The sequence below is a fragment of the Schistocerca piceifrons genome, chromosome 4 (genome assembly GCF_021461385.2).
Source record: "Schistocerca piceifrons isolate TAMUIC-IGC-003096 chromosome 4, iqSchPice1.1, whole genome shotgun sequence".
NCBI classification, from domain to species: domain Eukaryota; kingdom Metazoa; phylum Arthropoda; class Insecta; order Orthoptera; family Acrididae; genus Schistocerca; species Schistocerca piceifrons.
Genome location: NC_060141.1, coordinates 69,038,588 through 69,052,108, shown reverse-complemented (window position 1 = coordinate 69,052,108; position 13,521 = coordinate 69,038,588). Strand labels below are relative to the sequence as shown.

General features: G+C 41.1%; 1 protein-coding gene across 2 annotated transcripts in view; it reads right to left on the bottom strand.

Moving 5' to 3' along the window:
* LOC124795224 (atrial natriuretic peptide receptor 1-like) overlaps positions 1–13,521 on the bottom strand; it is a 1,189,640-nt gene that overhangs the window by 26,119 nt on the left and 1,150,000 nt on the right. For both annotated transcript variants that reach the window (XM_047259145.1, XM_047259146.1), the window contains exons 16-17: positions 7,819–7,942; positions 6,561–6,629 (exon numbers count right to left, since the gene is read on the bottom strand). In XM_047259145.1, coding sequence (XP_047115101.1) covers positions 6,561–6,629; positions 7,819–7,942 — 193 coding nt within the window. The remainder of the gene's footprint in view (positions 1–6,560; positions 6,630–7,818; positions 7,943–13,521) is intronic.

Here is a 13,521-nt window from a genome sequence, read left to right as displayed (position 1 = left end):
CCAGAGAAAATCATTAGGGACACATAACTGTCCCGATTTTTAGCCGAGAAACAAAATGAGAGCAATTATATTTCCCAATCAATTAAATATTCGTACAAAACAAGTTTCGTACAAGAAGAACGTCACAGCAATATATATTTTCACAATATGTACGCCTGTAGCATTTTGTTTAATTAGTCTTCTACCTAAAGACATATATTGAAAATAATATTAGCATTACCTACCCCTTCCACTTTGTGGCCCTCGAGACAAAAAAAAAAAAAAAAAAACTAATCCAAAGGAGCTACAAAGGAGTATCACTTAGTTTAAACCATTTCCCTTAACAGGATTGTAGCCATATGGAAGTTAATTATAATATGGAATGTATAATTTTGGTCTGATTACTGGTTAGTAGTATTACACAGTTTTTGGGGTCAACAAACTGTACCTAAATACCTAGTAAGTGACTAAATATTGCAGGAAGCATATCCAGGGTATTACAATAAAAAGTACACATCAGTTTTTTCTTTCTGAAGAAAAGAATTTTATTTATGGGTAATGTACCTACAGTTTCCTTATCAACTCACAAAGTGAAGACGCGTTCTTGACATGTGTTTTCAGTTGCTGCATCGTCATAGGCCTATTATTGATTTCAAAATTTCATCTCAATTGACAAAAAAAGTATGCATAAGTGTAATAATGAAGTTAAATACAAAGGATAAACACATGTGTCCCGGCTTTTTCTAATTGAGATCTGGTCAGCCTGTGCTACATAGTCGAAATGTCTGCTTTAGCCAATGCATTCTCATCACTTTATATCGCACTAAATATTATTTGCGGATACTTTCAGAAGTACGGTGTGAAAAGCAAGCAATACGAGGATGAAGGAAATTGACACTCGAGGAGGGTCTGAATAGTGAAACCCACGTAAATCACTCAACAAGTCGTGCTTTATATTAGGGAACAAGTAGTTCTTCATACTAGTCTCGCAATATTGTATGGTAAATTGTTAACTAATGAACTGGCTGTTCCAAAAAGTAATGTACTCAAGAACAGTCTCACATTTTTGAAGGAACAGTTTGCTTAGTACATCACAGTTTGGGATCCAGAAGGGTTGCTCTCTGAGAATACTATTTAGACATTTGCTCGTCAGATCTTACCAGCATTAAACATTAAAACATCGCCAGTTAGTATTTTCTGCGGCCTTTCGAAGGCATTTGATTGTGCACGACATGTTACACTCTTAGCAAGATTCAGGTTTTATGGAACTGACGGCTTTACATACAACTGGTTTCAGCCATACTTGAAAAACAGAATGTATAAAGTTGTGCTTAAAAATTGAGACAATATTGCAAGAATATAAAATTTTACTGACTGGGGAGAAAGCACAAAGGGAGTCCCACAGGGTTCAATTTCGGGTTCACACCAGTTCCAGACATACGTAAAAGTCCTTCTGTTCAATTTTCAGCAAGCACCATTAGCACGTTTTGGAGACGATACTAGTGTTATAATAAATCCCATTAGAGTGAAAGCAACAGAAGGGATTGTTAATTATGTGTTTCAAAGAATTGTTAAATGGTTCCTTGAGAAGGGCCTCTCCCTAAATTTTGAAAAAAAAAAAAACATATTCCATGCTGTACAACAACTAGGTCTTATTGACAACTGATGTAGCACATGAACAGGAGTCAGTAAACACTGTAGAATTCATCAAACTTTGGGTGTACATATGGATGAAAACTTGAACTGGAAGAAGCGTGTTACTGAGTACTGAGCTTTTCATTATTATGTTCTGCTATCTTAGCTCTTGATATAATTGCTATTCTTGGAAATAAATGAACTAGTCTCCTGACATAATGACTGGTCATATTTACACTCAGTAACGTCTCATGAAATATTTTTCTGGGGTAACTCACCATGTGGAAATAAAGTGCTCATTGCACACAAGCGAGCAGTAAGAATTAACAGCTGCTGTTCACCCGCAGACGTCACAAAGCTATGTCTTCAAGGAGTTGGCCATTAGAACTTCAACATCACAATATATATATTCACTAGTGAAATTCGTCATGAATAATCCATCATAATTTGAGAAGAAAATTTACGTACATACCGACAAAACTAGAAAGAAAAATGACATTTAGTACCCATCATCAAAGCTGTCAGTGGCTCAGAAAGGTGTTCAGTATACTTCAACAGAGCATATTTGATCATTTGCTCAATCACATAAAATGTCTGACAGATAGTAAATCAAGATTTAAATGTAACTTAAATCATTTCTCCTGCACAGATCCTTCTGTTGCTTGGACGAATTTCTACATAAGAACTGGTAGCACGTAAAATACGATGTTTTTAAGTGTAGCTGCATGAGCTGGACTGAAAAAGTGTCCATTAATGTTAACAATAATCATGTATACATATACTGTAAACTGACTTGGTCCACGCCGTATCAATAAAAGAGTCGTCAAATTCTATTTAAATTTGTAAGTAACTAGCTGATTTTAATTAAGAAAACAATTAACCAGTTACTTCTTTCCTTGTGTAGCATGACCTGCTTCAGGAATTCATTCCAATTTGCAAGTGCTGTTGTAGTTTACATTAGAATAACACCACTGACCCATGTCAAAAGACCCGATTGTTCAAACAACCGAACTTTCATATGTACAACGATTTCAGACATCTGATTAGCTTGCAATTGAATCACTGTGTCAAACATTTGTGTACTTAAATTACACTTAAAGTTAATTTCAACTTTCAAAGTGCTCTCATGATTAAGCACTAGATGGATACAATAAAGGTAATTTACTCTACGTTTTAAGAAACGCTAGATTTCCACTCTTCTCAGGTTTATGAGGTCATATCTTCTGAACTATGAATCATAAAATGATATCATTTTGCACACTCGTTCAGTGGTATTTTTGGATACAGTCTGAAAAATCTGTTGCGAATAGAGGTGGTAATAAAGAAGTAATAAATTAAAGTGTGCCTTGTGACAATGCTACACTGCATGAACCTCTAGAATGTTGTAAACGATAAGTTTTTTTCATTATTTCGTCGTGTTTGTCACAAAGAAAAAGTTTTGATTTGTTTTTAAATTACGTCCAAAGTTAATTGAAAGTCGGTAGGTGTTATCTTTCTCAAACACTGGATGAATATAAATCGAGAAATTTTCGCGCCGCGATTACTCTGTGTCAAGATGTATACACAGTTCCCTACTTTAAAACTTAACTTATTCAGTTAAACATTTAACGTAAGAGTGCACATGTTAATGAGTAGATTATTTGAGCAGCCTAAAGTTTCAAATTCGGCCAATAGTTCTATGAAGTACTCAAAAGCAAATTTTCGTAGCAACTCGAAACATCTCGTAACAATGGGTGGGTGTCCGAGTGACACCTTCTACCTTGCGAGTACATTCACCAGTTGGCTGTATTTGTTAGGCAGTGTGCAGTGAAACAGGATCTGCAACATTCGACAAGTGGAGTGGGCTTAGATGTCAGAATGTCTGAGAGAATCATCGGCAGGTAAATGATATTCCATATATCACGAACAAAAATTTGCTTTGTTGTGTGTTCTGGTGAACAAGTATATCCGCCTAAAGGAAAGTCCTTAGAGACAAGCAGGATAGGTGACCTCGTTAAATGCTGATATTAAGCAAATGGGAGAGTTACTGTTTCAGCAATGGTTGGTTATGCACTGATTTATCACTGCAGATAAGAAGAGTGTGCGTTACTTCGAACCACAGATAAAACAGTGATGAAGTGCTAGACGAAAGACAATAGTCATGAATAATACTAGGCGGAAAGGTAAAGGTGAGAGCAAAATAATAACAAACTAAAAGTACTCAAGTGCTTAGGAGCAACTGCATGAAAAGTACTTGCGGAATGGGCAATATTACAAAAGCAAACCTTTATCAGGAGAATGTGTTCAGCTAACGGTAATCCTAAGGAATCTGAAGTACGAATTACTGGATCAGCCACCTCATTCATTAGATTTGATGATCTCCGACTTGTGCGTGTCCCAAGTCTGATGTAATTTGTGACCGTAAAACGATCTGACGCCAAACAGATACTGTGTCAGAGATTAGATGTGTTTATTGTAAGACATTAAAGACACTATTTCAGGGAAGTTGTACATCCTCTGGAAAGACGCTGGAAAATTAACTGAAAATAGGACTATATCGACAAATAAATTTGTTTTGGCCTAGAAAATATGGTCTTTCGGCTACAAAACATGAAATTTCGTCGTTTTTCTCGGAGTGTTTCGTTACGTATCTCCGACAATTTAAGAAGTGTCAAATGTGTTAACCATATCGCAGAAATGGCTGTAACCAGTGCTTGTGTGGAGTCGGGTGGAATTTGTGAAAGAGCATAGAATGAAAGGAAGGAAGAAAGAGGAGAAATCCGGTTTTGGCACATAACCATAGCTGCTTGCTTGGCACCCGTTAGGCCGCTGAGTGTAGCTTCTCCGCCCGACAAACGGATCACCATAAACACTGTTTCACGCCCTCACTTCACGAGACACTGTATAATTGACCTAGGGCCTTGACTATTGTCTCCCAATGAAAGAATGTGTGACACCGACGTTCCCCCCCCCCCCCCCCCTCTTTCTGAAAATTTCTGGTACAAATTTATTCCTTCATACATTAGCAGTAGCGTAACGTAAAGCACTTGTATGAGCACGTTGCAAAGCAATGCAAGGTTTTACCTTTAAGCATTCAGCATGAGACAATGAAAGACGACGAGCGAAGTTCCAAAGCAAAGCGGAAGCTTAACTATAAATTTGGATTTCATGCAGTCTGGTGTGTGGGCAGTACAAAATACAATAATAAAAAATCCTGAAAACTCTTTGTTGTTTCTACCAATTGCATACAACAATAGTTAGTAAAATGAGTTATTAAAAGTGCATGAAAAGATCAAACATATCATAAACGTATTTTTCTTACATTCTAGTCTCTCGTTTCATTCAAACAAACAATTATGTTCATACAATTCCAAGAGACGTTAAAACAGTGTTAACTGGGAAGTGGATATAAAAAGGAACAGCGAAATGACAAGATGCGCTTGGTAAAATTTTATAGCTAAATAAAGATGAAGCTTATGGTTCTAACATGTCGCTAACGGCCTACTCATTAGAGACGGAACAAAAGTTCCCAAAGAACCAGAATAGGCCCGTTATATGAGCCCCATTTCTCTCGAAAGAAAATATGGTACAGTCATTGTTTTATGATATTAGGCGCTCGTATTTAGACGATAATAACTTATAAGGCTTATTCTGGTTTGACTGAGAGTCTTTCGTGACGTAAGTTGAAACAATATTACTGTCATGCATGTTTCACTTCGTACATAATAGGTCACTAAGGTAGATAAAAGCATAGGAAACCGTTTGTAGATGTTGGTTAAAATTATTTGCAAAATGCATCATTCTGTAACTATGAGTGCCTAAAGGCCCCAGGGCAGCGTAATAGGTCCTCTGCTGTTTACTATTTACATAAACGATCTTGTTGATGGTATTGACAGCGGCCTTAGACTGTTTGCCGATGATGCTGTAGTATACAGGAAAGTAGTATCACACGAAAGTCGTGAACAAATCGATGACGATTCGCAGAAAATAAATGCGTGGTGTAATGACTGGCAGTTATCTCTCAATATTAGTAAGTGTAACCTACTGCGTATAACAAGGCGAAAATCCCCATTAATGTATGAGTACAAAATAAATGATCAGTCTTTGGAAGCGGTAACATCCGTCAAGGATCTGTGTGTAACTATTCGAAATGATCTCAAATGGAATGATCAGATTACACAAGTAACGGGTAAGACGAACTCTAGACTGCGGTTTATTGGTAGAATCCTGAAGCGATGCAGTCCTTCAACAAAGGAAATAGCTTACAATATGTTAGTTCGTCCAGTCTTAGAGTATTGTTCGTCTGTGTGGGACCCTTACCAGTTGGGTCTGATTCAAGAGATTGAGAAGGTCCAAAGAAGAGCGGCAAGATTCGTGACTGGTACATTCAGCCATCGCGAGAGCGTTACAAATCTCATAGAAAGTTTGAAGTGGGACACACTTGCAGATAGACGACGCGCTAAACAGAAGGGGCTGCTCAGTAAATTCCGAAATCCAATCTTCACCGAGGATGTAGAGCATATATTATTGCCACCAACTTTCAAATCGCGTAATGATCATCATTCAAAGATAAGGGAAGTAAGAGTCCGTACTGAGACGTGAGACGTTCAGACAGTCGTTTTTCCCTCGCGCGATCCGAGAGTGGAACTGAGGGGGGCAAATATGACTTTGGCGCGAATTGTGCCCTCCGCCAGACACCGCTTGGTGGCTAGCGGAGTATATATGTAGATGTAGATGAAAGGAGCGTACTAATAGCCTATGTTACAACGATCACAATGCTACAATTACAAACAACTGTCGCTTTCAGTCCGATCCTAGCAATGTCTTTCCTCACACGGTAATGAAGTTAGGTCCAGATGTGTGTTTTCGTTTTATTACTGGAAACAAACTGCTCCACTCCGGTACAATTTTCCTCGAACCTTTAGTACTTATCCAATTATTCTGTGGTGCGAGTGTGAGTTACTTACTTTGTAGACATCGAAGTTTCCGACGATGGAATCGAAGCAGCTGTAGAGGTCGTTCAGTAAGTCCACAACCTGAAAGCAGACGTATCGTAAAACGGGCAACTCTGGTAACATAATATACCGTAACATTATGTTAAACTAAACCTACAGTATATTTTATACACAAGGTGTAATAGGTATAACCGCAGATATTTCTGTCGGTGAGTGAAAGCGGTGTTCTGAACAACATTACATTAGTATTTACTTCATTTTTAGATCAATAATTGTAGGTATTACAAGTCGTGTGCGGTGGGAAGTACATCCGCGTGCATGTAACAAGAACAAGCCGTTAATGCTCATTTTTCCCTGCGTGGTAGGTCAGGTGTTGAAGTGTGGATGTGTGCATCCAATACGGTTGGTCTATAGTAACAGACATAGCCCACATAGTGGAGCAGTTACTACTGAGGAGAAAATATCAAGTAATAAACTATGTAATGTGTTTGTGGGAAGATTATCTGACGCGGAGAAAAAAAAAAAACAACACAATGATTATGAACACATTAAGGTATCATGGCCGGCCCTGTTGGCCGCGCGGTCTAACACACGGCTTTCAGGGCGGGAAGGAGCACCTGATCCCCGGCACGAATCCGCCCGGCGGAATTGTGTCAAGGTCCGGTGAACCGGCCAGTCTGTGGATGGTTTTTAGGAGGTTTTCCATCTGCCTCGGCGAATGCGGGCTGGTTCCCCTTATTCCGCCTCAGTTACACTATGTCGGCGATTGCTGCGCAAACAAGTTCTCCACGTACGCGTACACCACCATTACTCTACTACGCAAACATAGGGGTTACATTCGTCTGGTGTGAGACGTTCCCTGAGGGGTCCACCGGGGGCCGAACCGCACAATAACCCTGGGTTCGGTGTGTGGCAGTGGAGGGGTGAAGTGGACTGCGGTAGTCGCCTGGGGGTTGTGGACCACTGCGGCTGCGGCGGGGACGGAGTCTCTCCGTTGTTTCTAGGTCCCTGGATAACATACACCACACATACAAGGCATCATGCTTAAAAACATCTGCGCTACCCGTTACACCTTGCATACCTTTTTGTTGTCTTTATAAGTGCAGGGCGAAGTTACTCTCAGGAGAGATACCCGGCTACAAATCAATTTCCATTCTCCTACTCAGGGTTAATAGTGACACAGCTTTGCTAACAATACGTTATGATGAGGTAAGTACAGTAGGCCAGCGTTCCGCTTGGACTGGGGCACTTGAGGCAGTCAGTTACCTACCTGCATAGGAGTGCTCTCAGCGGAGAGGGCGGTGAAGCCGACGATGTCGCTGAAGTAGATGGTGACGCTGTCGTACGTCTCCGCTATCACAGCCTGACCCATTATCAGCTGGCTTGCGACAGACCTGAAACGAAACAGACCGTAATATAAGTGATGCCTTATCGGCGAGTAAATGCTACATCAAAACTGTTCCAGGAAAACTAGCGTTTTCTGCGTACTTCCTTAGGTGGAGAATGCTTCACGCAGCATTCGTAGGACAATGCAGAGACACAGGTCCTTAAGGGTAAATAAATATTTGTACGCAGCACTGTAAGCCACATTCATGGAATATTCATTCAACTTTCTAGAAGGTTTACGATACCTATATTACTGTATGGTGTATCATGGATATACTGTGTCGAGCTAAGGAGAGTTTATAAGGCACGTACAACAACATATTACGAAGTGAGCTCCGAAGATGTCTTGTGATAGCGTAACTCGTGGCTTTCGCAGCGGCAACAGAAAATATGCAATGTAGAAAAATTCTTTGTAAAATTTTGTGAGCTATTTTATTCAATATCAAAAAAGAAGAAACGTCAAACAAATGTCACGAAATGCCTGTTTTACTAGATATTACCGACGTAAAGTTGTACAATAGTTTATGAAATGTTTGTAATTGATAGATCATAAACGTCATACACGATGACATTTTTACCTTGTACTGACAGGAACTCGATCCCAATATTTTTTCCATATCCTACAGATATTTTGCACTTTTGATATGGTTACCGTTATTTTTCTTGTCGCAGTACAACAATGAATTTTTTTCCAAGTGACGTGTTCTCTGTACACGGAGTGTGAGCCATATTTAAATTTTCTAAAAGATTAAAACTGTGTGGTGGCCAGAAACACGAACTTGGGACTTTCGTTAGTTAGTTACGTGTTCCACAGATCATTTGAATAAGTCATTTATCGAAATGATGTGGTACGAGTGAGTTCATAGGTACGTATACAAACTAGTATTAATATTAATGGACACATCATCATTTTACTTCTAATCATGCAACTACACTTTAGAAAACATCTTTTCTTCTGGCTACGAGCTTTTAAGTAGAAATTCGTCAATGGAATAGATAGAGCTGTCCAGGAGAAATGATTTTAAATTAGACTTAAAACTTGCTTCTCTACCTATCAGACATTTTAAGCTATTGGGCAAATGATCAAAACATTTTACTGCTGCATATTGAACTACTTTCTGAGCCATTCATCTACATCTACATCTACATGGATACTCTGCAAATCACATTTAAGTGCCTGGCAGAGGGCTCATCAAACCACCTTCACAGTTCTCTATTATTCCAGTCTCGTATAGCGCGCAGAAAGAATGAACACCTATATCTCTCTGTACGAGCTCTGATTTCCCTTGTTTTATCGTGGTGATCGTTCCTCCCTATGTAGGTCGGTGTCAAAAAAATATTTTCGCATTGGGAGGAGAAAGTTGGTGATTGGAATTTCGTGAGAAGATTCTGTCGCAACGAAAACCGCCTTTGTTTTAATGATGATCAGCCGAAGGCCTGTATCATTTCTGTGACAATCTCTCCCACATTTCGCGATAATACAAAACGTGCTGCCTTTCTTTAAACTTTTTTGATGTACTCCGTCAGTCCTGTCTAATAAGGATCCCACACCGCGTAGCAGTATTCTAAAAGAGGACAGACAAGGCTAGTCTAGGCAGTCTCCTTAGTGGGTCTGTTAGGTTCTCTAAGTGTCCTGGCAAAAAAACGCAGTGTTTGGTTAGCCTTCTGCACAACATTTTCTGTGTGCTGCATCCAATTTAAGTTGTTAGTAATTGTAATTCCTAGGTATTTAGTTGAATTTGCGACCTTTATGTTTGACTAATCTATCGTGTAACCGAAGTTTAACGGACTCCTTTTAGCACTCGTGTGGATGACATACTTTTCGTTATTTTAACACTGGGTAATAAGTATATGAAGATGGTATCTGTTCTTTCGGAAATGTCCGAAAGAACAAATACCATATTCATATAGATGAGGCTTACCGGCCAATGATCTTTTACAGTGAGGATGTACTCACACCGCACGAACTCTTGCGGGAATTGGTAGATTGACTGCCGCGAGTAATGAGTATAGTGGGCAGGGGCACTACAAATATGGAGTGTGAGCAGTACGTTGGAGATGCGAGTCTCAAGGGGAGCATGCCAGAGATATGTCCCTGCAGTCGCACTATCCTCTGTGTCTTCGGTGGCACAGACGGATAGCGCGTCTGCTTTATAAGCAGACGAACCCGGGTTCGAACTCCGGTCGGGGCACACATTTTCAAATGTCGCCGTTTATATTTATCCAAGTCTGTCAGCAGCTAAAGGTCTGGATTTCATTGTAATTACATCGGGAATAAACGTCATTTTTCGTCTAGTGTTGTAGGTATGCACATCACTGTTCTTAAATTGTGTTGGGTTACGTATGACGAATGCAATTAGGGAAAATATGTGTTGTGACGGCGCTGTTAAAATTCCTAGCTCCATGCAGAGGCGTAGACATGACGTCCGAGCGTGAACACCCCATATTACTCTTACTGCCGACTCTTGTGCAGTCAGTACTTTCTTTCCAACTGATGAGTTACCCCAGAAAATTTTTCCGTGCTCTACCGGGTGAGCTATCCCAGCACGAGTCACCCTCACAGCTTTCACTTCCACCAGTAAACCTGTCCCACCTTTAGAAACTTCACCCCGTAAGCCGTACTCGTTACTTAGGTGTTCATATTGTGCATCTTTAGTCTGATTTGAGAGCTAAGACTCTGGACATTAGACGTTGTACCAAATTCACTACAGTTCAGTTACCGGAGAGCAGTTGTCATGCCATGCAGACGTCGGATAACTACACTTTTTGGTTGCGGTAACGATAAAAAGGCTCTGTTTTCTGTCACGTATCGACTGATGGTGTGCAGATGGAATAACATTTGCAGGTGTAAAACTTTGCTGGAAATTACTGTGCATGATTTGTGTTAATCTGAGAGTTTCAGTTTCATCAGATTGTACTTGTGTGCGGAACTCAAACTTACGGTTATTATATGTAGATTAACTGAATTTACGTCCGCAGCTCGTGGTCGTGCGGTAGCGTTCTCGCTTCCCGCGCCCGGGTTCCCGGGTTCGGTTCCCGGCGGGGTCAGGGATTCTCTCTGCCTCGTGATGACTGGGTGTTGTGTGATGTCATTAGGTTAGTTAGGTTTAAGTAGTTCTAAGTTCTAGGGGGCTGATGACCATAGATGTTAAGTCCCATAGTGCGCAAAGCCATTTGAACCATTTTTTTGAACTGAATTTATGAACTCAGGAGAATAGTCTCTGCAAATAGGAGCAGATGTCATAGTAAATACGATCAGTAAATACGTCTGCTCTGTTCTTCTCTGCCTCTCTCTCTCTCTCTCTCTCTCTCTCTCTCTCTCTCTCACTGTGTGTATGTGTGTGCGTGTGGGAGTTAGTGTGGGTGTGTGGGCGATGATGCTGTTTTTGGGACTGCCATGGTGTTGTGCAGACAGATTATGCTCATAAGTGGCAAATCATTACTGGAGCATACGACAGCCATTTTGTGACGATATTAGGGGAAGCTTTCCCTAAATTTTATCAACCGTCTTCGAAAGTAATTCTCATAGCACAGGAGAGTCATGCGAACGGCACATACATTTCTTCGAAGTTTCCAGAATTAGTTACGAAAACTGTTGCTGAACTTTTGGTGTCACCTAAAGATGTTCATTTAGAGCGAAACCGTGACGTACTAAACGTAAACCCAATTCGTTCTGCACAGGACACATTCAGACATCTCGCTTGTTTACACTGTCAATATTTGCCTCGAGCCTCCCCTGAAATGGCGCAGAGTGAAGAAACTATTTCGTCGCCGGCATTTCCGGGTGATTACTGAGGCCCAATGTTTGCTGAACAGCCAAAATGCAGACTACGGCAGCCAATTCTCCATCAAGTCAACACTCGTTAAGAAAAATACACAATGGTGCCGAAAGCCACGGGATACGCCCTAGTGTCTTGGTTCAAATGGCTCTGAGCACTATGGGACTTAACCTCTGAGGTCATCAGTCCCCTAGAACTTAGAACTACTTGAACCTAACTCACCTAAGGACATCACACACATCCACGCCCGAGGCAGGATTCGAACCTGCGACCGTAGTCCTAGTGTCTTGTCGGACCTTCCTTTGCCCGGCGTAGTGCTGCACCTCAACGTGCTCATGGACTCAACAAGTAGCTTAAGTCCCCTGCAGAAGTATTGAGCCATGCTGCCTGTGTAACCGTCCATACTTGCCAAACTATTCCCAGTGCAGGATTTTCTGCACGAAGTGACATCTCGATTACGTCCCATAAATGTTCGATGGGTGGCAAAATCATTCGCTCGGATTGCCCAGAAACTTTTTCAGCCGCGAACGATTCTGGCCCGGTTACATAGCACACATCGTTATTTTGCAACATGAAGTCCATGAATGGCCGCAAATGATATCCATGTAACCGAACATAACCATTTCCAGTCAATGATCGATTCAGTGTGACAAGAGGACCCAGGCCACTACATTACGGAGCAACCCCAACTTGCCCAGTGTGTTGTTGACACATCAGGTCCATCCCTTCATGGGGTCTGCGCCACACTCGAAACCTGCCATAGCTCTTACCAACAAAAATAGAGACTCATCTGACCGGGCCACGGTTTTCCAGTCGTCTAGAGTCCAACCGATACAATCACGAGCCAAGGAGAGGCGCTGCAGGCGATGAGGTGCTGTTAGCAAAGGCATTCACGTCGGTCGCCTGCTGCAGTACTTCATTAAAGCCAGATTTCCCCGCCGTAAGTCCCACATTGGTTTCGAGTATAATGACTTTTCTGGAGACTAGAAATCTACTCTGTAGGAATCAGCATGGGTTTCGAAAAAGACGGTCATGTGAAACCGAGCTCGCGCTATTCGTCCACGAGACTCAGAGGGCCATAGACAAGGGTTCACAGGTAGATGCCGTGTTTCTTGACTTCCGCAAGGCGTTCGATACAGTTCCCCACAGTCGTTTAATGAACAAAGTAAGAGCATATGGACTATAACACCAATTGTGTGATTGGATTGAAGGGTTCCTAGATAACAGAACGCAGCATGTCATTCTCAATGGAGAGAAGTCTTCCGAAGTAGAGTGATTTCAGGTGTGCCGCAGGCGAGTGTCATGGGGCCGCTGCTGTTCACAATATGCATAAGTGACCTTGTGGATGACATCGGAAGTTCACTGAGGCTTTTTGCAGATGATGCTGTGGTGTATCGAGAGGTTGTAACAATGGAAAATTGTACTGAAATGCAGGAGGATCTGCAGCGAATTGACGCATGGTGCAGGGAATGGCAATTGAATCTCAATGTAGACAAGTGTAATGTGCTGCGAATACATAGAAAGATAGATACTTTATCATTTAGCTACAAAATAGCAGGTCAGCAACTGGAAGCAGTTAATTCCATAAATTATCTGGGAGTACACATTAGGAGTGATTTAAAATGGAATGATCATATAAAGTTGATCGTCGGTAAAGCAGATGCCAGACTGAGATTCATTGGAAGAATCCTAAGGAAATGCAATCCGAAAACAAAGGAAGTAGGTTACAGTACGCTTGTTCGCCCACTGCTTGAATATTGCTCAGCAGTGTGGGATCCGTACCAGATAGGGTTGATAGAAGAGATAGA